The sequence below is a fragment of the Maylandia zebra genome, linkage group LG22, assembly GCF_041146795.1.
Source record: "Maylandia zebra isolate NMK-2024a linkage group LG22, Mzebra_GT3a, whole genome shotgun sequence".
NCBI lineage: Eukaryota > Metazoa > Chordata > Actinopteri > Cichliformes > Cichlidae > Maylandia > Maylandia zebra.
In genome coordinates this window covers 35974481-35995522 of record NC_135187.1, presented here as the reverse complement: position 1 = coordinate 35995522, position 21042 = coordinate 35974481, and the positions used below count along the sequence as shown (strand labels likewise).

Below are 21042 nucleotides of genomic sequence, written 5' to 3'. Positions count from 1 at the left end.
TTTATTAACGGGAAAAGCTGCACGTGCCTTGGTATAAAAAAGTGATTGACCCCTGAACTTAATAACTGGTTGAGCCACTGTTGGCAGTCACAGCAGCACAGGAACAGAGCAGGAGGGAGGAGACAGCCAGGAGCACCAGCAAGAGACAGCATCGACACTTTAGAAGGGTACAGTAAAGAAAATAAGTGACACCAAGAAAAGAAGTAAAATCTTTAACCATTTCAATTATATTAACAATACAAAGGCAGAGTGTAGAGTCTGCAAGAAAAGGATATCATACAGAGCCAGCTCCACATACAGCCTGCACAGCAGCCTGAGAACTGTCCACCCATCAGTGCAATGGGAAGATAAAACACAGTTGAGTGGGTTATTAATGAAGGTGCCAGTGTGTCTACTGCAACTGCTGCTGCTTCACCTACAGCATCATGCAGTACACCACCACAAGCGCCTAAACAACCCAGAGCTCTATGAGACGGTTTTTGCAGAAGTCTGTGACCCAGCAAGACAGAACTCAAGTCATGAAGAGTTGGCAAAAATGACTGCACTTAATTTCCAACCATTTTCAGTTGTGGATGATAAAGTTTTCAGGAAGTTTATTCATGCACTAAATCTTATTTTATATTGTTGTTGATAATAAATTAATTAAAGCAACAAAACAACCTGAAGTGCCGCTTGGGAGCCGAAAGAGCCGGCTCTTTTTAGTGAGTCGAGCCGAAAGAGTATGTTCTCTAAAAAGAGCCGGAAATCCCATCACTGCATCACAAAATATTTTTCTCAGAATTGTTTGGGATGTTTTTTGGTAAATCTCAGATGAGCTGTGTGTTCTTTCCGGTTCTTGCTTCAGTAATAACATCCGAAACAAAATAATAACCGGTTATATCTACTGTTACTTTTGTTGCTAACTTTAATATCTTACATCTGCCACTGACGTTACTCTGGCAAAATCTCGTAGATGGCGACATTAAGTCTTTAACACTTCAGCACAACTTCAAATTTGTTTTTACGACCGAGCGCAGACGTCAAGAACGGAAAGACGGTTCTTGAAGGTTCGCTGGTGTTCATATTAAAGGTGCAGTAACGGGACAGCCTGCTAACGGTTCCTCTGCCTGCATTCGTGCATGTGAAACGCATGACACAGCATCAGTCTCCTGCAGGGGCAGGATACACCCGAACACACCCCGCTGCAGTCTGCAGAGCATCCGCACTCACGGCAGGCTTGGTGCTTTCCTAAAGCTGCTCAGTATCTTCTGGAAAAACGCGACACAGCTCAGGTAAGATCGTTCACTGCAGTCATCGGTGTTTGGTTATGGACACTGCGGGTTTTTTATTTTTCTCATTTTGTTTGTTTGTTCTTCCCTTTTCTTTTTTCTTCGTCTTCATAAATATATAGATATATGTACATCAGTGTGAGTTAAACACTGTGATGTGTGGGAATGTCCAAAAACTAGGCAGTGTGATGTTATTCTCATGTTGTGGTGCAGCGGTGCCAGATCTGACTGCGGTCCTGCGCAGCTCTGCTTTATTTTTAACTGCAGAAACATCATCATCAGCGTCTCTGTAGGCTACACATGCATTCATACATTCTAGCTCATTCATACAATAATTTAAAGGCTCGATCTGGAAAATGAGTCAGCACATGAATCATTATGATAATCGCAGATTTGCAGTCTGCCAGTAGCTGCATCGCTCCTTTGCTGATCCATCAGTGTTATTACTGCTAAAAGTCGAGCCTGTGACCTTGACAGAGACAGTCTGGAGACATTTTAGTTTTATACAGGGGACAGGTTCACTGATCTTATAGTGGAAACAGTAAAGACTTGATGATTTCTTGATGTACCCTAAATTTACTAATACAGTAATCAGAGAGTTTCAGTTTTGCAGTACTTTGCAGGACCTGCATGTGTCCGTGAGCAGCCTGTAGGTGGATGCACAACACCTCCAACTAGCAGACATGAGGTCAGGATACAAGGCAAACAAAAAGAACATGGAGTCCACAGTGACAGAGGCGAGAACATCTCAGTGCAGCAGCCCGTCCAAGTGCACTGATCCCAACACGGGACAGCATGCACCTGCAGCTGGATCCTAACACGGGACAGCATGCACCTGCAGCTGGATCCTAACACGGGACAGCATGCACCTGCAGCTGTAGCAGCAGTTTAAAAAGTAGCACCACGTGCTGAATGGACACAGTCCTGCTGTTTAAATATGATCAATTTTTCTTTTGCGTCTCTTTACTTTGACTCAGTCTGTTCTACCTGCTGTTCTGGGCTGTATATTGAAAGCTGTTGTTTCCCCGTCAGCAGCAGGATGGCTCATGAAGAAAAGAATCCGCTGCCTCCAGCAGGGACGCTCTCTGAGGGACAGCGACAGTCCCTCTTTAAGATGGAGCCCAAGACTCTAGGGGTAAAGAAAACCATTCAAAGTCTGTGACGTGTACATAGGAACAGATGTCTGTTTATACATAACACTTGGGTATTTTCAAAGCAATATTTGGGACATATTCAGTGCATTTTTCCTCATTAAGAAGTTTCAAATGTATTGCATGATGTGCTGATGACTTTTTCTGGCGACTCTTCTCAGGCCATCCAGATTGTTATCGGGATTTTGATCCTTTGTCTGAGCGCGTCTGTGCTCCAGGTTCACGAAGTCCACTTTACCGGAGATGTGGCTCTTTTCCTCATCGTTGTCGTACAGGTCAGTGTGGCGAAAGCTCCAGCAGCTACTTTTAGATTTGGTCAGGTCACGTCATCATGTTATACTCATCAGCTGCGTCTGACTTCACTGTAATGCACCAGGTGACTGTGTCTGGGTCAGTGCTGGTCCACAGTGGGAGGAGACCTACTCTTTTCTGGGTGAGTCTGTGCCATGCATGAAAATGCATTTCTGCATTCAAAGTCAGCAAAAGCAGCTGTTCAGGGTTCCTTGTATGTAACTATATTTGCATTGCATAAATTCTTTTCTGATCTGCTTTTTAAATTTCTAATTGATTTATTATCCTTAAATCTATTTCTAATCGGTGTATTTTTGCCATTTATTTATGTGCTGATTTAGGATCTCTTAGTTAGTTTTGGGGGAACTTATGATATCAAGCTGAAGAATCTGTAGATATGTAGTACTTTACAAACAAACCACTTCTCTTGGGTTTGTTTGTGAACCAGCAGAACAAAAGGCAGTGGTTCTGTTTGTATGGATGAGGACAAGATGCATCCATAATGAGAAAAATCATTTCAACCAGTTACCAGCAGTGTAGACTTTCAGCTTTAATCCAGGTTTTATGTCGGGTGTTTAAGAATTACAATAGCACAGGTCTACAACCAAAGAGCTGCGTAGGACTTTCTGACTGTTTCATGTAGATTGAAACCAGGAAAAATAATTTCAAAATTCCATCTCATCAGGTTTTCTTGCAAAACTCGTGTTTTTAGTTTAATAAACAATTTCCCTTTTTAAACTGATTAAAAAAACACATCCAAAAATGATTTCTTCTATTAATTTCATATTTCTAAGAGCGAGACTCACGAGAAATGCAAATGGAAAATGTGAGGAGGGAACCAGAGGATGGAAAGCAAAAGTGTGAAGTTTCTCAGACAAAAAGAGTAAATATGTAGCGATAAATATATCATGAAGGAAAAGTTTTTTTTCTTTGTTCAATTGTAAGAAAAATTATTCATAGTTGTAATAAAATATTGATTTTTTTCATCACTGTTGTGCTTTTTTCATGTAAACTCCTCACGCTTTGCCAAAAAAGCTGTACATGGTGGAGGGAAGTGAAGGTCATTTTTGGATTCAGCTCCCTGAAAAACATCACCAAAAATATCCCAGCAGAAAAAACAGGTTTTTGCAGACCTGTGTCCCTGATCTTTACACTGTCAGAAACAATTGAACTGTTGACTGAAAGTTGACTCTTCTCTGCTTTAACTTTGTGGATGAGAAGAGAACAAAGTGTTCACCTGCTATGTAGGCACGTTTTAACTGCATCTTCAAGATACGAAGGATTGTAAGATAAGTGTTTTCATCTAAAAGACGAACGAAGGAGAATAAGCGACCGGCATCTGGATAAAAGTCCTCACGTCAAACTGAAGTCAGGGCTCATGAAAACGTGCATGAACATGTTATCAGTGTTGTTAAGGAGGACACTTTAAAGGTGGAGTGTACGTCCCATTTGGACAGTCACATTCAGAAGTGATTCAACTTGACGTAGCATAGTAACACATTAGCCTTACAGGTTGTGCGTGGTTTGTGTCTGAATAATACGATTGCTGCTTGCAGGTGAAATGTGTCCTGGTGCTTCATCTCATCAGTGCTGCGTTTGCCACCGCTGCCCTGGGTCTAATGTCCAAGCACCTCCCCTACCGCCAGGACTCTTACCACTGTGAACACTGCCGTAAACTGGAGCTACATGCTGTGGTATTGTCTTTAAATAACAACAGAGAGAAGCTAGTAACACATAAACATTGATTTATTGAGTGTTCATATTTTAAGGCCGAATATTAACTGTCTTTGATGACAATGTGTGACACTCTCTGGCTCTGCAGCACACAGTGTTACACTTTGGTTAGGAGCAGCATCTGCAGGACATCTAACATAATATCATTCAGATGTACTTGCAGTTTGTCAAATAGAAACTGCCTAAAAACATCACCAGCAAAGGTTTGGGGCTAAGATGCTGGGATTTGACGTTTTTGGGATAAATTTGTCTTGCCTGGTGCAAGACTGAAACAATGTTTGCAGGACATGCTGTAAAGATATTTATCAAAGAAAGTCCAGCTAGAAAAAAGATACAGTAAGTACGTTTACAGTCATGTCAGCAGCCGTTATCCTGGCAGTTCCTCTTTTTGTCATTTTAAGTGTTTTTCATGTGACGTCTTGAGCATTGATTGAGAACAGCCTGCTAGAGCAACTGCTTTTGTTGGGATATCCGGTGGTTGCCAGAGGGTCACTGACCAGTCTGTGGGCCTGGATGACTGGGGCTTCATAGTGCTGTGGGGGGGCTCCCAAAATTTCAAGATACTCCTGCTGGTGGTAGAACAAAACACAACACTGAGCCTTCTTTTTCCAAGCTGTTAAGACAACCCTGACCTGAAAAGCTGCACAGACATGCACTGTAATGCCAAACGTAATGAACTGAATCCAGATGTTCCACAGCTGTAGACAGTTAAACAGCTATGCATGCAGACTGCTTCTACAGACATTGTGATAGGATGCCACCTGTGTAAGACGTCCACTCATGAAATTTCCTCATTGTCAACTATTTATTGTATTATAACAAAGTGGAAGCGATTGGGAAGCGACTTTTTGGAGAGTCAGCTGCTGCAGACCTCCAAACTTCATGTAGTTTCAGATTAGCTCACGAAGAGTGCGTAGAGAGCTTCATGGAACAGGTTTCCACGGCCAAGCAGCCGCATCCCCCCTTACAACCCAAAGAGCAACGCAAAGCATGCGATGCAGTGGTGCAAGAGCGGAGACTGCAAGCCAGGCCAGACCTCACAAACCTGCTTCAGTAGAAATGGTCAAAAATTCAAACTTCACTTGAACTAGATTCGGCTGTCAAGTAGGCTACAGTAGATTTAAGCTAGTGACAGAGCTTGATTGGCTGATGGTAACTTGATTAACTTTAATCCCTTTTCTTAAGTATTCTTATTCATCTCTAGGCATGAAAAGATGAATAAGAATACTTCAGAAAAATCTTGACCGAGGTTGTCATAATTCATGCATGACAGGGTTAAATAACAACAATTACAATGAAACGCGTCGCACATCTATAGTCACATTAAACGAGCAGCGGGTGGCAGGGTGTGGAGTGACACACCAGTGTCCAATGTAGTGGTTAATGTGCAAGTACACCATCAACACTGACACAAACACAGGGAAACAGCCTTTGAACAGCTGTAACTGTAGTGACCACGGTGAAAGGGTTAAAACAATTTTGAATGCACAGTCGCCAAATTCAATGTGCATTCCTGTAAAAATAATGAAGCAGGAGGTGGGTGCAGGTGGATGTTAATGTTCAAAAAAGGGATTCATGACAGTGACTGATTTTCTTATGTTGTTAAGTTTAATATGTCCTATATTAAACTACAGCAGCAGCTCATCACACATTCCTGTGCATGAATCTTCTGCCCGTTGTATTTTGTGTTTAAAGTGCTACATGTACCCTTTCAGTACATGTGTTAGAGACCTTCGACCTTAGAAATCTTTCATCATACTATTAGCAACCATTTTCCCAGCGACTGCCATCGATCTCTAGCATCCACTTGCCACATTTGATCCTGCATCGTCACCATAATTGTCATCCAAAATGGCACGTGAGTTAATAATAATAATGGATTTATACAGCGCTTTTCAAGGCACCCAAAGCGCTTTACAATACCACTATTCAGTCACTCTCACATTCACACACTGGTGGAGGCAGCTACAGTTGTAGCCACAGCTGCCCTGGGGCAGACTGACAGAAGCAAGGCTGCCATATCGCGCCATCGGCCCCTCTGGCCAACACCAGTAGGCAAGTAGGGTAAAGTGTCTTGCCCAAGGACACAACAACCAGGACAGAGAGCCCAGGGATCGAACCGGCGACCTTCCGGTTACAGATGCGATTCCCAACCCCCTGAGCCACGGTCGCCCGGTTAGTGCAAAACCTCAATAAATGCATGTGAAATAAGGCCAGCTGCCAAAACAAATCTATGTTTAGGGGTTAAGGTGTGCCGGAATGATCCAGAATGTTGTTCTGGGACCTTCACTTGATGACCAATTAAATCTGAAAGGCACATTAATATATATCACTGTCAGAGGACTTAGTATTTGGTGACAGCTCAGTAATAATAACATAAAGACATTCGCTCGCTTCCACCATCAACACATCCTCTTGTTCTTCACCTCCCTGTCACGTGTTCACAGTAAATGAACTGCGCTTTATTCAAAGCGTACAATGCAACAATCACTGTTTCTATGCTTTGTGTCTTTGCTATCTACTATTCATACTCTGATGATGCATCGGAGAGCAACGTGGGGCTGATATCTTGCCCAAGATTGGCATTCAGACTAGGAGGAGCCAGGGACTGAACCACGACCTTGCGATCAGTAGATGACCGGCGCTTCCTCCTGAGCTACAGCCACCACTTTATATCTGCTCCCAGCCACAGCGCAGATATAAAGTCGTGATCTGCACTTTCTAGTGTTAGATTTATCCAGCAGCAGGCGTAAACAATGCTGTTTGTTGTTTAAGTGGGAGGTCATCATCAACACACAGTGTAGTTAGGTTGTTGCAGTATGTCTGCTAACCAAATGTACAGTTGTTTATTTCCTGGGCATAGAAAGAAAACGTTGTTAATGTTGACAGAAGGTGAAAGACGTCAGGAGAGATTAACAGGAAACTTAAGGACCGATCAGAAAGTGACATTTGACACTTACTGTCCTAATTCATTTGAAAGTTCTTGCATCAGATCATGATGTGCTGCTGGGGTTATGATTGTGCAAAACAAAATGAAATGTGCTAATTTTGTGCTATGCAAACTTTGCATGGAAACATGGTCGCACCACTGCAAGTTTGCTGCAGGATAAACTGCTCAGTTTGCAGGATTGTGGTGACGTTCACACCAATGTACACAACAGTAGCCGACATCAATTTATATTTAAGGTTGATGCTGATTAGATTCACTCACTGAATTCGACCTTTTCTACTAACTTTATAGTGTCCGGAAAATCAGCCACACAGCTCATGAAACATCTGCTTATATCTTGTTGAATTCAGTTGCACAAAAAGTAGTGACTATCAGGTGATCGCAGCCTCTACATCTGATCTTCCCTTTAAGCCCTGCCTGTTTCTGTGCTGTGCATCTTAAAGCTGATACTGCACCTCTTTGTTAAATATCAACAGTGGCTCTTTGATGCCAGAGAGGATGTTGGGGTGGTGCTGGTGGTATCAGAAACACAATACAACAGGGAAATGCAGCGTATGTTAAGTTGTTGATTAACAAGAACTGGACTCACGTCTTGTAAACAACATTTCTCTCTTTCTGAGAAACAGACAGTACAGAAACATCACACATTTACATGTTGCAGAGTCACGTCACAAAATCAGCTGCACCACGACGTTGCTGAGTTGTGAACGGCAAAGAGGGTCGCCAAGTTAAAAGATACAGTCTGTGAATGTGGTTCCAATGTTTTGAATGTGTTGTAGAAAACAGGGAGTGCAACTTTTTTACACGGTCGATTTTTGACCACATAAAACTGTCACATGGCCACGTACACGGATGATGCATGTAATGCAGCATGCACAGAGCTGTCAGCAGGGTATAAATGTAGTTTTCCTTTAATAGAATCACATAACTTCATAGTTGACCCTGCACATTTTTAAAAAGGAGACTATGTTTCTTTGTCTTTACTGTCCACTGCAGCAACATTGTTTCAGGAAATGCACCGGGCTGATCGAGCAAAAGTGTAAAGTAAGTGACAGACTGTTGTTATAACTAATATTTTGGAAGTCGTGTCTTTGAAGTGTGCATGTAGAAGATAGACATATATTTGGGTCAGACAAAAGATTTGTTGTTTTTGTGAGAACAATCACTGTCACTGAAACAAACATGGTTTTCTGATCATATATGTTCACACACGTCTCTCTCATGTTTCTCTAGCTATTGATTGATGGGATTCTGGGAACACTGGTTATATTCCTGGTGCTTGAGCTGCTAATCTGCATCACTGCCATGCTGTTTGGACTCAGCGTCCTAGCTGCTGGTGGCAGCCAGGTAAGCCTTGATACCTTAAAGCAGGAGTGGGGACCTCCAGGCTTCAAGGCTTTAGATGTGTCCTCGATCCATCACAGCTGGTTTAAACGACTAAATCACCTCCTCAACATGTCCTGAAGTTCTCCAGAGGCCTGCTAATGAACTAATCCTTTGATTCAGGTGTTTTGACCCAGGGTGAGATCTAAACCTGCAGGACACCGGCCCCCGAGGCCCGGAGGTCCCCACCCCTGCATTAAAACCTAACTGAACAAGAATGCACCCACTAAAAAGTTACAGAGCTGATAAATATGCATTCATGTTAGAGCATTTGCCTTTAGTTCGATAACTCACCTGGTTTTCTCCTTAAATCTGTGAATAAATTTAGCATCATGTCATTGTTGTGGTTTGACTCTGATGAAATGAAGACTCGTGCATGCCACAGCATCACAACAGAGATGTATGCGTGTGCTGCAGCAGGTGAAACCGCAGAGAAATCTTTGTGGTAACATCTGGTTGACTTTAGAAACAGGATGAAACATCAGATTCCACGGAGCTGTTTAAAGTTGGCCTGTTCAAAGAGCAACATGTCAAATCTACGTAAATGTGTGAATGTGTCGCACAGACTCCCAGTGAGGGACCCGTCTATCCGCAAACTCGCCCCCCACCTGTCCCAGCTGTGGAGACTGTTCAGGCCGTTCAGTCTGCTCGAGCTGCTGCTGAGCCAACTCAGGTAACACAACACCTGCGTGTAATACAAGGTGGCACCTGTGACTGAATGATCCTGCTTCTGGTGAGAGCATTAAGAATGACTTCCAGATTTCGATGCATAATCGGTGTGTGAGTGTATGCATGAATGTAATCTGTGCATAGGTTAAAGGTGCTGTATGAACTTGCATGTGCATATATATATATATACTTATATATGCACATGCATGAAACACACTTTGAGTGCTCAGAGTAGAAAAGTGTGATTTGTTTACAGCCTGCTGTCGGTGCCTTTACTGATCTGGAATAAGAATCTGATTTATGATCGTCACATCAGATTTGAACCCCGAGGGTTTTCACCTCGTGCCCTTTAACCCTCTACTATTACCTACAGTATGCTGATACATACACTGACACCGGACTGCTCTCTTCGTGTCAGCAGGTGGCTGTAGTTGTGACAGAACCTGACTCAGAGCAGGTAGAGGACATCTCCACCCCACCCACTGAGCCCCAGGTGGAGCCAATAGAAACCGCAGAACCCTGAGCTCAGCGCACAGAGCTCACAGTGGTGTCATGTCAGTCACAAGAGACGGCTGAGTGTCAGCAGGGAAGCATATTCTGTATGTTATGTTGGAAAATAAATGTGAATGTTTAACAAGTTTCTGGCATGTTGTGATCACAGCATCAGTGTTAGTGCTGCTGTCCCTACAGTAAACTATGATGGAACAGTTTTATTACGAACGTTGACATGGTAGCACTTTATAATAATGTCACACTATTAAGCCTTATTAAGGTATTAACAAGTGGTTCATTCATCATTTACACAGCATTACTGCGCCGTAGTATGCCATTTATACTTCTGTCAATATCAAAACTTTACATGACTTAGTAAATTAATGAAGTTGTGAAATATAAAGAACAGAATTGGTCAACATTATAAAAGCAGCGGCTTTAGCCCCCTCTGTCACACTGTTCGCCTGCCCCAGCACTCCTGCTTGTAACTCAGGGTTTCTCTCATCAGCTGCTGGCGTGTAAGCCTCTGACTTACTTGTGCACTGAAATGTTCTCCAATGAGAACTCAAAGAGAGAAATATCTCCAAAAATATAACAGTCTCATAATTGTTCATTGTTTTTGGCAAATTAGGGAATAAGATGAGGTTTTCATAAAACCCGAGCAGTTGAACTCGTTAAATGCACAGAACAGATACGTGTATCTCCACAGTTAGCTTAGCAGATCAAATCTACCTGACACTGCTTTCATGTGTGGCTTCTTAGTCCTCTGTTCAAAACACTATAATATAGAATTAACTGTAAATGAATGTATGAAAGTTTTAATCTCACTGAAAATAAAATTACTGCTGCACAGATAAATCGCTCTCACCAGTCACTAAAGATTAGCTTGAAATGTTGAATTGTTACTAATATTTTTGTTTCGCGGGGTTGTTCTGTCGAGTCTGCAGGTTGTATATTAATGCAATATTAACCACAGCTTTGTCTTTTTTTCTATGTAATTTTGAGATCATTGTAAATCTTTCTCAGCATGCACACATAAGGCCACGATTCTGCTAAATAAAGTCAAGCTTTGTTTTATCTTTGTGTGATTATGTGTAATTAAATTCATGTTTGTGTGGAGAGCTGAATGTTGCTTATGGTGAAAAACAAGCTAGACAGTGAAAAAAGTTCAAATTAGCTCATGTAGTTTATGAGACTAGTGTCCATCATACTCTTGTGACATAATGTAACAACAATATGGCCAACATTAAATTTATTGCATTAATATGTGGAATATAATTAAAAAATTAACTAAAAAGTGACATTTAACTCAGCACTTCAGTAAAGATTCAAGTAATAATTCAGTAATAATTTAGCAGTATTACACAGAATAATCTGTGAACGGGGCCACATTAGTACAGCATAAGCTTCTTTGTTACTTTATCCGCACAAATATGGAAAAAAAAAGTTTGCTATACCAAATATTATTTTATCTTCTCCACCACTACCTGCATTCAAACATTGTACAGGTCTGTGGTTTCGGTGCTGAGATAGCCGTGTATTTTATTTGAAACATGTCTGCCAACCTGAAATGATTACAGCTCCGTCCTGGCCCCTCACTGACACCTTCCTGGCTCCGCCACTCTTCAAACATTAGCATGAATTCTGTCTTACCTTTGCTGTCTCGCTTCCAAAACGTAATTAAACGCAATTAAATCGCACTAACTGAATAACTCCATTTCCCACAATGCCTCAGAGCAGAGACGTTTCACTTGAGCAGCATCAGTCTTTGCACAGGTTCAAAGGTGTGAGATGCTATAAAATACAAAACACATTTAGGCATTTTTCTGTGTTGAGTTATTTTGGCACGATAGCATCAACTGTAATATTTGCACCTCTGATGAAGTCTCACAGGTGTTAGCTTCATTTTGATTAGATTACTGCTTACACAGAGTTTGTAATTCATACTCCATCTCACCTTTTCATGTAATAACTTTACATATGAAAGTAATATTTGATATGTCACTTTAGAAAGCTGCAAGCATGAGCAATTTCTGCATAAATTACAGAAAGACATAAATTATTAATAAAAAAATCATATGACTAAGTCACAACAGATTTTCAAAGGCTAAAAGGAACGAATATTTGAACATCTTCAGTTCCATGACAACTGCACAGCTCACTAAGGAACATCAGATGGACTGGTTATTATTTAGCACTTTCAACTCTGAGCTATCAAAGTGCTTTTAATTTGCCTCATTCACACCAACTCATACGTGTACATTTTTCTATATGGATACATAAGTGCTGTTTATATAACATTCACACACATTCATACTCCAGTGGATGTGTCAGAGAACGTGGGGTTAGTGTTTTGCCCAAAGATATTTGACATGTAGACTGGAGTCACAACTGGCTGGAAGATACTGGCTTCAACTGATATACATGGAATGTATTCTCATGGAGGTCGGCAATTTGGGGCACACAGCCACAGAGTTAATGATTTCTTCAATGAAAAGCGGTCCCGAGTAATGTGGGTCCAGTTTCTTTGACATGCATTTGAGAGGACTGTCCTTGGAGGACCCAGACTTTCTTGCCTTCCACATACTGTTGGGCTAGGGACCTCATCCAGTCAATGAACTGGTGGTTTTATTCTGCTGTGCGCTGGAGGAAAGCATAAGATTCCCCGGCAGTGGTGTAGGTGATGGTGCACTTGTTGGGTTGCAAATTTTGAAGCCAACATGAAAACCTTATCCAGCCAATGATGTGCAGATCCTGCGTTTTAGATCCCATTAAAATCAAAAAAGATCCTCTAGAAAAGATTATTCTGGAAACAGTTTATTAAACAGAGTCATATGAACAGCAAAACAGTACATGACATTACACAGAACAGCAAGACAACAGATCACAAAGCAAGCAAAGCAAACCTCAGGGTGTAGAGGCTGTAAGCATATTGGACGCTCCTTCATAAGGAGTCAAACCTCTAAACATCTAAAGCCTGCAGGACACCGGCCCTCGAGGCCTGGAGTTCGACACCTGTGGTCTACATTGTTAGAATCCCAGCCGCAGTGTGATTCTAAAGATGTCCTGTGGAGGGCAGTGTTGAGCTTAGTGTGCCGCCCATTTAACAGAAGAAGCCGACGACTAACAGGCAGCAGCGAGGAGCCGGTCCACAGAGGGACGTTCAACAATTCTCTGAGATTTTCCACGTACAATAATCAAAACGTCGTACGCAATGAGGTATCCGAGTGTAGCGCGTTGGCCAATGTGTTTTAAGTCGAGTACTATCAAGTCTTTGAGTTCTTACCTCGTACCTGTGCTACAAGCTAGCTCTGAGTGCCTGACACAGCCAGTTAGTGGCTTCGTCATTTAAAGCCAGTGGCGTGTATTGTCTGAAAGCTCGCTGTTTCCTTTTTTCTTTCAATGAATTCAAAAGTCCGAGGAGTGTTGCAGGAGCTCTCTCGGTGTAGGGAAGGCTACAGTAGTGCACATATGTTAGCATCTGTGGCTAATAGCTACCCTGCTGGGACGCTCAGTGAAGCAGCGCTGATGTGGTGCATTAGTCTCTACATTAAGTCATTACATCACAGCATCGTTACATGTTGGCTCAGTCGCCAAACGTGGCTCGTGCACGCGCTAACGTCAGCTGTGTTGTGTTTGTGTCCAGAGGAGACCGCGGCAGAGGCCGAGGCGGCCGCTTCGGGGCCCGCGGGGGACTGGTCCAGGGGTGAGTTCTCTGCAGTCCCGCATGCTGCTGCTCCAACAGCACCATCATCACACACGCTGTACGGTGCTCCTGTCCCTCTGCTTATTGCACTACACAGACCAATGTGTCAGAATGTAAATGCTGAAATCTCTACGCTTCATTTTTCTGTTCCTGTTCTCAGACAACAGAACTATGAAATCTTGAATGTTGTGCTTTAACTGCCAACCCCGGGAACTGGAATGAAAACCGCTAACACTGCTGTGTAGCCAGAGATACAGACCCTGCAGCTGCAATGCTGTTGAACCAAACGTTAACTAAACGTTATTTTTGTTTAGGTACCGGCCATTTGTCCCACACATCCCATTCGACTTTTATGTGGTAAGTATGTGTGGTGGTGGGAATTAGACACTTCAGCAAATTACAAAGCAGCAAGACGTCAGCCAGCAGTCAGTGTATAATAATAGTATAGAGTGGTTCTAAAGGCAAGTACTCAAGCAGACTGTTGTTTGTCACAAGTGTGAGATGGCCTTCCCCAGAGTGAAGCCTGCACCTGATGAGACGGCTTTCAGTGAGTGTCTGCTGAAAAGGAACCAGGACCTGAGCCCCACCCCTGCGGAGCAGGTCAGTCCGTGAGCCTGCACTCACCCAGTAGCTGTGCACCTGACCTGCTGTTTAAGTTCACTTACACAAACCTTGTTCGTTGTCCGTCAGTCTTCCATCCTGTCCCTGGTCACAAAGATCAACAATGTGATCGACAACCTGATTGTTGCACCTGGCAACTTTGAAGTGGTGAGTCGAACATGAGCGATTGAGTCGTAATGGCTTCAGTGAAGTCCACGCGCTGCTTGTGTCGCTGGTGTGTGTCAGCTGTTCTCTCAGAGCTGAAACATCAAGACTGTTTAGAAACAACACTGAATCACTTGAATGCAGTAACAGTGCTCTGTGCACTATACAGCTTCATTTCCATTGGACAGATTTAGAGCTGGGCGATAGAACGATAACGATATGTATCGCGATATAACTTTTTCTCGATAGAAAAATTTAACTATTGCGATAGACCTCGCCGCTCTTGTCCTCTTAATAAAAAAAAAAAAAAAAAAAAGAACAGCCAATCCAAATTAAGTAGCGCAGAGCCGAACCAATCACAGCCGCAGCGTCACGTCACGTGACTTGTTACGTACAGCACAAGTGCCAATCCGCACATGTGTATTTGTTTGGGAAGCAGCCAGCGGGTAATGGAGGAAATGAGTGTGCCGACTAGAAAAATCAACCGAGCGTGACCGAAGAGAAAACAGATGATGGTTCCAATGCCGGAGAGATTGTCGAACGGAAGAGCCATAGAAGTTCCGTAGTGTGAAGGTATTTCGGCTATTTCAAGTCTGACAAAAAAACAGAGTAGCTGCACTGTAAATTGTGCCGAAAGCAAGTCTGGAAATACAATAAACTGGTGCATGCGCTACGTCCACACGTACCCGGGTATTTTTGAAAACACAGATTTTTCTATGCGTTTGCACCTTTCGTCCACACGTAAACGGCGTTTTTGGTCACTGAAAATGGAGATTTTTAAAAACTCCGACCAGGGTGGATATTTTTGAAAACGCAGTTTTTGCATTTATGTGTGGACGAGAAAAACGGAGAAAACGCAGCGTCAAAGGTGTGCGCATTTTTTGACGTCACACTGTGCGCCACGTTATTGTTTCGGTGAAATGAATTTCTACAATACTGTTAATTCTACTCTCTGCAGTGTTTAAATGCTTACATATACACACAGTTACTGTCCCTCCACACATACGACTCGGTTCTGCTTCTATGCCCCAGCTTTGTTTACTTTTTCCCACCGAGGCTTCTAGACTTCTGATTGGCCAACATTTCTGCACGGTTAGGAATCTAGCGCCACCTGCTGCTTTGGCATGTTCATAGCAGCGTTTTCCTTCATTTCTGCCTTTATGTGTGGACGGGATTATTTTTTAAAACGAAAACGGAAAATCTCCGTTTTCAAAAATACCCGTGTACGTGTGGACGTAGCCTCAGTCTCTGACTGGAAGCGCTAATTCGTCATTCGGCTTTTGTCAGACTAAAGTAACTGTTAAAACTGTTTGAAAAGCTCAGCTATACAACAAGGAGAGATTGAGAATTTCCTTTTAGTTCTCAGTTTATTTGATATTGACAAAAGTTAGTCAGTTTTGTCTGTTCTTCTGTAAAACAAACTAAGATTTATTTTTAGAATTAATATTTTGTTTCTAAGTGGAATTGACAGTTTAGTCTGTTTCATTTGTTCTATTTTGAAACTTAAACGCTTTAGCGGCTGCCTTTTGTATAGTTTGCAATATTTGCCTTTATTTATCTGAAAAAGTCTCATGTTCCTTAAGTACATCTACCCTGTTGAACTTATTATGGGAAATAAATATTTAAATAAAAACAAGCTGCTGATTATTTCACATTTTACTTGTGAGCAACGGCACATTTAAATCTTACAAATATAGTTATTTGGCTGATATCGTGATAGATATCGTTATCGCCTGAAATGAAAAAAACATATCGTGATATGAAAAAATCTTATCGCCCAGCTCTAGACAGATTTCATATTTATATTATAAGCTAATTAATAATAATAATAATAATAATAATGGCTTTCGTGTCAGTAATCTTGTACGTGTCGACTTGCAGCAAATTGAAGAGGTGCGTCAGGTGGGTTCCTACAAGAAGGGCACCATGACGACCGGACATAATGTTGCTGACCTGGTTGTAATCCTCAAGATTCTCCCTACATGTGAGTAATTTATGGCACAGTTACTGTCCAAAGAGAAGTTGCTGCTCAGGCACACACCAGCCTGGGAGCTCGGAAAGAAAAGCATTTGGACTTCTTTAGGTTTCTTGAAGACGTTTCATCTGAGAAGCTTCTTCAGTTCTAAGAGAAATTGGTGGAAAGTCCCAGATCCCCCAGTAGGGTTTCAAACCTGGGACTCTCCACCAATTTCTCTTAGAACTGAAGAAGCTTCAGAACCTGAAGAAGTCCAGACGCTTTTCTTTCCAAGCTCCTTAAACTGCGATGAGCTGGATGACTGAGAACCTTCACAGACATCACTTCTAAGCCTTTTTAATGCTCTACGTTGTGCTGCTTCTTGTCACTTGGATAATTTGGCAACTTGTTTGCCGTTATTAAAGAATCTATGGTGATAAAGTCTCATCTGTTTATTTTAAATCCATAAAAACAAATGCACCAGGTTTCAGTCTTGGTTTTGAGCCACATGTAGTTTGGGCTGTAACCAGATGTATGTGACCGTCCTCAGTTTGAGCAGGTGTTACTTTCTGAGCCATCCATCAGTGTGATGTTGCTCATAGAGACAACCTGAAAGGCGGGGCTTCTAAAACCTTTGTATCGGTCGCTATTTCATATAAACCCTGTTGGCACTGTTTGCTGTTGTGTGGGTTGTTCTTGCCCCCTTTGTGTCGCGCTCTGAGGGTCATTGTTCTTTACAGTGGAGGCTGTGGCTGCCCTCGGTAACAAAGTAGTGGAGACGCTTCGCACACAAGACCCTACTGAAGGTAAACAGACGTGTGGTGTTTGAATAGCTGCGTTTGTGGGCGAGTCCTGCTCTGACCGTGTCATGTCCTAAATGTTCAGAGTTTTCATTCAAATTCGATTTAGTAAATGTTTCTTTTTCAGGATAAAAACATTTGGTTTAGTCATTTGACTTGTTGGCTGTGACACTGACCAGAGCTTATAACCAAGTGCTTCTCAGCCTTGCAGCTGTAAAACGTGCCTGACACAGTGTTTGACTCCTCCTCTCAGTGCTGTCCATGTTGACCAATGAGACTGGCTTCGAGATCAGTTCAGCTGATGCTACAGTGAAGATCCTCATCACCACGGTCCCTCCTAACCTGCGCAAACTGGACCCCGAGCTGCACTGTGAGACTTTTGATCTGGTCTGGAGACACAAATGTGCACAGTGGGCCAGTCTTGGTACAAACGTGTAGCACTGTGGTTGTTTAAAAAAAAGGAATGTCTTTTGTTTCTTGTCTCCTCAGTGGACATCAAGGTGCTGCAGAGTGCCCTCGCTGCCATCCGTCACGCTCGCTGGTTTGAGGAGAACGCCTCTCAGTCAACGTGAGGAAAAGTCGTATTTTACCTGGTCTGCTTTCACAGTAACAATACAAATAAGCTCACTGGAGCTTGGTTTGTTTCACGTCTGATCTTTAGAGTCAAAGTATTGATCCGCCTGCTGAAAGACTTGAGGCTGCGTTTCCCTGGATTCGAACCCCTGACGCCCTGGATCCTCGATCTGCTGGTAAGTTCCATAAATGATGTCCTGAGTGAATAAATAATCCACGTCCACAACGCTGACGTCCTTATTTATTGGAAGGACGTTAAACGTTGGTTTGTTCCATAAAGCAGTGAGTATTCCCTCTCTAGGGCCACTCTGCAGTGATGAACAACCCCTCCAGGCAGCCTCTGTCTCTGAACGTGGCCTACAGGTCAGTCGTCACTCTGCTCAGATTGCACTCTGTTTTGTAGTCGCTGTGGAAGAAATGTTTCTGTTGTTGTTCTTGAAGGCGCTGCCTGCAGATGCTGGCTGCTGGTCTCTTTCTGCCTGGCTCTGTGGGCATCACTGACCCCTGTGAAAGTGGAAACTTCAGAGTGCACACGGTCATGACTCTAGAACAGCAGGTAGATCTGCTCAGTGCTTTTTATTCCTGCAGGTCACGTTTCTTATTTGTGCCAAGCTTAATCCTGTCTGTGGAACTGGAAACATGTTTATGTCGCACTCAACACAATACAGAATATTCAGCTCTGAGCGAGGATGTGACTGCAGGTGTGTTTGTGCAGGACATGGTGTGCTTCACCGCTCAGACTCTGGTGAGGGTGCTGTCTCACGGAGGCTACAGGAAGATCCTCGGTCTGGAGGGCGATGCCAGCTGTAAGATAACATCATTGTTCTCTGTACCTTAACATGTAGTCTATAGTTTATGGGCTAAATGAACAAACACCTGATTTCTCAGTTTAAATTGCACACGTTACAGCTGAGCTGTCTCTAGGACACACTGCAAATGCACACATCGTGTGTCAGGACATGGAGTCACCTTCATCTAACATCTGTGAACACCTGTGTAAATAGACCGTATTCATATTTGATAAACATTCTAAATAACGTCAGTGTCCATATTTATAACTGCGTGTTTATGTAATATTATGGACAGAATGCACTCATAATGGACGTCACTGTAAGTTTGGGCTTTTAAAGACTCTTTTTCTAGGCTGGACCGGTGCTGCACAGCATCCATCTTTAGTTACACAACAATGTATTTGGGATTTTCTGTTTGGATTATTTTGGAAAGCCCATAAAGGGTCAGAATTATACACACAGGCTCACAGATGTACACATGCCTCCACTAATGTTTGGTTAAACGTCCCTCAGCAAGCTGCAACATGGCAGCCGTCACCAAGCTGCGAGCATCATTCTGTCTGCAGTTGGTATAACTGGCAGGGCTGATTTAAATGTGTTGGTTCTGGTGATGTAGACGATACATCATGAAGGTTTATCACAGTTAATTCATCTTATCAGAAAAAGACTGCATGTAATTGTCAGCTTGCCCCTTTTTAACCAGTCTGATAGCTGACTCTGTGGTAACAGGTTTTAGTGACTGTGTACTTCATACAAACTAGAATATCTTATTGGATTAAACAGATATTGACAAAGTTGAACTTTAAGCCAAATATTTTCAGTTGAAAAAGATGCTAAACTGTAATGTTCTCAAAATCTGAGCCTCGGTGGTTTCTGGATTATTTCCTGTCAGGCACAGTTTGACAAAGCGGTGACGCTGAGGCTGAATGAGCTCATCTTATACAGTTGTTTGAATTGATCTTGGACTTTGCAGTTGCTCATAAATGTATGTAATCTAACTGCATGTTTCCTACAAAGCCACTGTGATGAAACGCGTGTTTGCTACAGAGCCTGACAGAATGTAACACAGACCAGCCCAGAAACACACAATGAAACAGTGACCGGTGTGCCTGGTAGTTTATTGAATCTAATTTAAAACGAACGCAGGTTTATTTTAATAAGTGTGCATTTCAGCATGAAAGGTGAAGGAGCCAGGCAAAGAGAAGTGTTCTGGAACAATCCCAGTTTAGAATGAGCATTTTTACCCTCGTGACTGGGTGCAGTCACTGTGTACACACTGACACGGGACTCAAAGAGTGTAACGTTTGTTTTTCTTACACATCTACACTGTGAAAGGCTGCTCAGGGAAGACTGGGCGCTGTGGACAACAATATGATGACTCGAGGACAAGGCAAAATTTCCACCGTAGGAACAGCCGCTGAAACTCTTGCTATGTTTGAATTTCAGTGACCTCAACCGTAAGGTCAGGGTCAGAGGTCAAGTTTTCAGAAAATCACTCAGGATCTACTCGGGCTGAACAGCAGCATCTCATGCTGAGCTGTGATTGATCAATTGTACCCGCTGTAAAATAATATTGTGTTTCTGCAGACCTAGCAACAGAGATGTCGACATGGGACGGCGTGATCGTGACTCCCTCAGAGAAAGCCTACGAGAAACCTCCGGAGAGGAAGGAGGAGGAAGATGAAGCTTTGGAGGAAGGAGGGGACGGAGAGGACGAGAGCATGGAGACACAGGAGTGACGAAGAGGTTCGAGCATCACCAACATCCACCGCATTGCAGGATGAATGCTCAGTTGCATGTATCTTAAAGAGCTGAGTCTTCTCATCATATGGCTAAAATGTTCATCGCTGTGTTCGTTCTGACAAACACGACCTCGCTCTGTTTTCTTCCACAGTGAACGTGGGTAATTTATCGTCCCTTCAGCCTGACCACTCTGAAAGACCAGCAGCAGAGTTCGTACGACAGTCACTGGTCCCCTCGTGTCCCTGATTTCTTTTTCTTTTTTATATATAAATGGTAATGTTGGTTTTGTTTGTACTTCCTTTTTGTAACAGTTGACATAAACTTATTTCTAGTTTTGCCGAGTCTTCTGTGTCCTTTGCAAAGATGAAGGTGAACTGGGAAGAATTAACACGCAGGTCTGGTCACACGTCTCACTCATTACAATTAAACTTGTAGGAAGTGAAATCTATGCAACACACACTCACTCACACTCTGTGGGTAAAATAAGTACTGAACACATCGCCAATGTGACATAAAATTCACACCAGATGTCAGGAACAACCCATCCAATCAAACCATAAATGACACAGGGAAAACATTGAACATGGTCACTGAAATGTATTTAATACATATACAAAAGCCTTTGTTGGTGATGACTTGGTTCTTTCGGGTCAGCTGATTGGCTGGGCCATGCTTTATTTTCCTTCTGTGAAACCAGCTGCGTGGTTTGAGACGTCCGTTTCATCTTCATCATCCTGATAGATGGCAGCAATTTTTGTTGTCTCTGTAAATG

At 42.6% G+C, this 21042-nt stretch overlaps 2 protein-coding genes across 5 annotated transcripts; both read left to right on the top strand.

Annotated features, from left to right (window-relative positions):
- Positions 1 to 814: 814 nt before the first annotated feature.
- si:dkey-81h8.1 (uncharacterized) lies at positions 815 to 11015 on the top strand. 4 transcript variants are annotated; one of them, XM_023153090.3, is made up of 9 exons: positions 815 to 1271; positions 2304 to 2403; positions 2581 to 2694; positions 2796 to 2852; positions 4267 to 4404; positions 8391 to 8438; positions 8628 to 8741; positions 9343 to 9450; positions 9865 to 11015. In XM_023153090.3, exons 2-9 carry the CDS (start codon positions 2308 to 2310, stop codon positions 9967 to 9969), a joined length of 780 nt encoding a protein of 259 aa, XP_023008858.1. In that variant the 5' UTR covers positions 815 to 1271; positions 2304 to 2307; the 3' UTR covers positions 9970 to 11015. The 4 variants fall into 4 exon arrangements, with proteins under 4 accessions (XP_023008858.1, XP_004561045.1, XP_014264632.1 ...); XM_004560988.5 differs by having other exon boundaries at positions 816 to 1271; positions 2301 to 2403; XM_004560989.5 differs by having other exon boundaries at positions 820 to 1271; positions 2301 to 2403; positions 9868 to 11015.
- Positions 11016 to 12998: 1983 nt separating this feature from the next.
- ilf2 (interleukin enhancer binding factor 2) lies at positions 12999 to 20606 on the top strand. Its single transcript, XM_004560987.4, has 15 exons — positions 12999 to 13157; positions 13585 to 13644; positions 13959 to 14001; positions 14140 to 14244; positions 14335 to 14412; positions 16291 to 16393; positions 17104 to 17169; positions 17417 to 17533; positions 17653 to 17731; positions 17825 to 17912; positions 18038 to 18099; positions 18178 to 18292; positions 18452 to 18542; positions 20115 to 20273; positions 20422 to 20606. Exons 1-14 carry the CDS (start codon positions 13153 to 13155, stop codon positions 20264 to 20266), a joined length of 1164 nt encoding a protein of 387 aa, XP_004561044.1. The 5' UTR covers positions 12999 to 13152; the 3' UTR covers positions 20267 to 20273; positions 20422 to 20606.
- Positions 20607 to 21042: the final 436 nt, after the last annotated feature.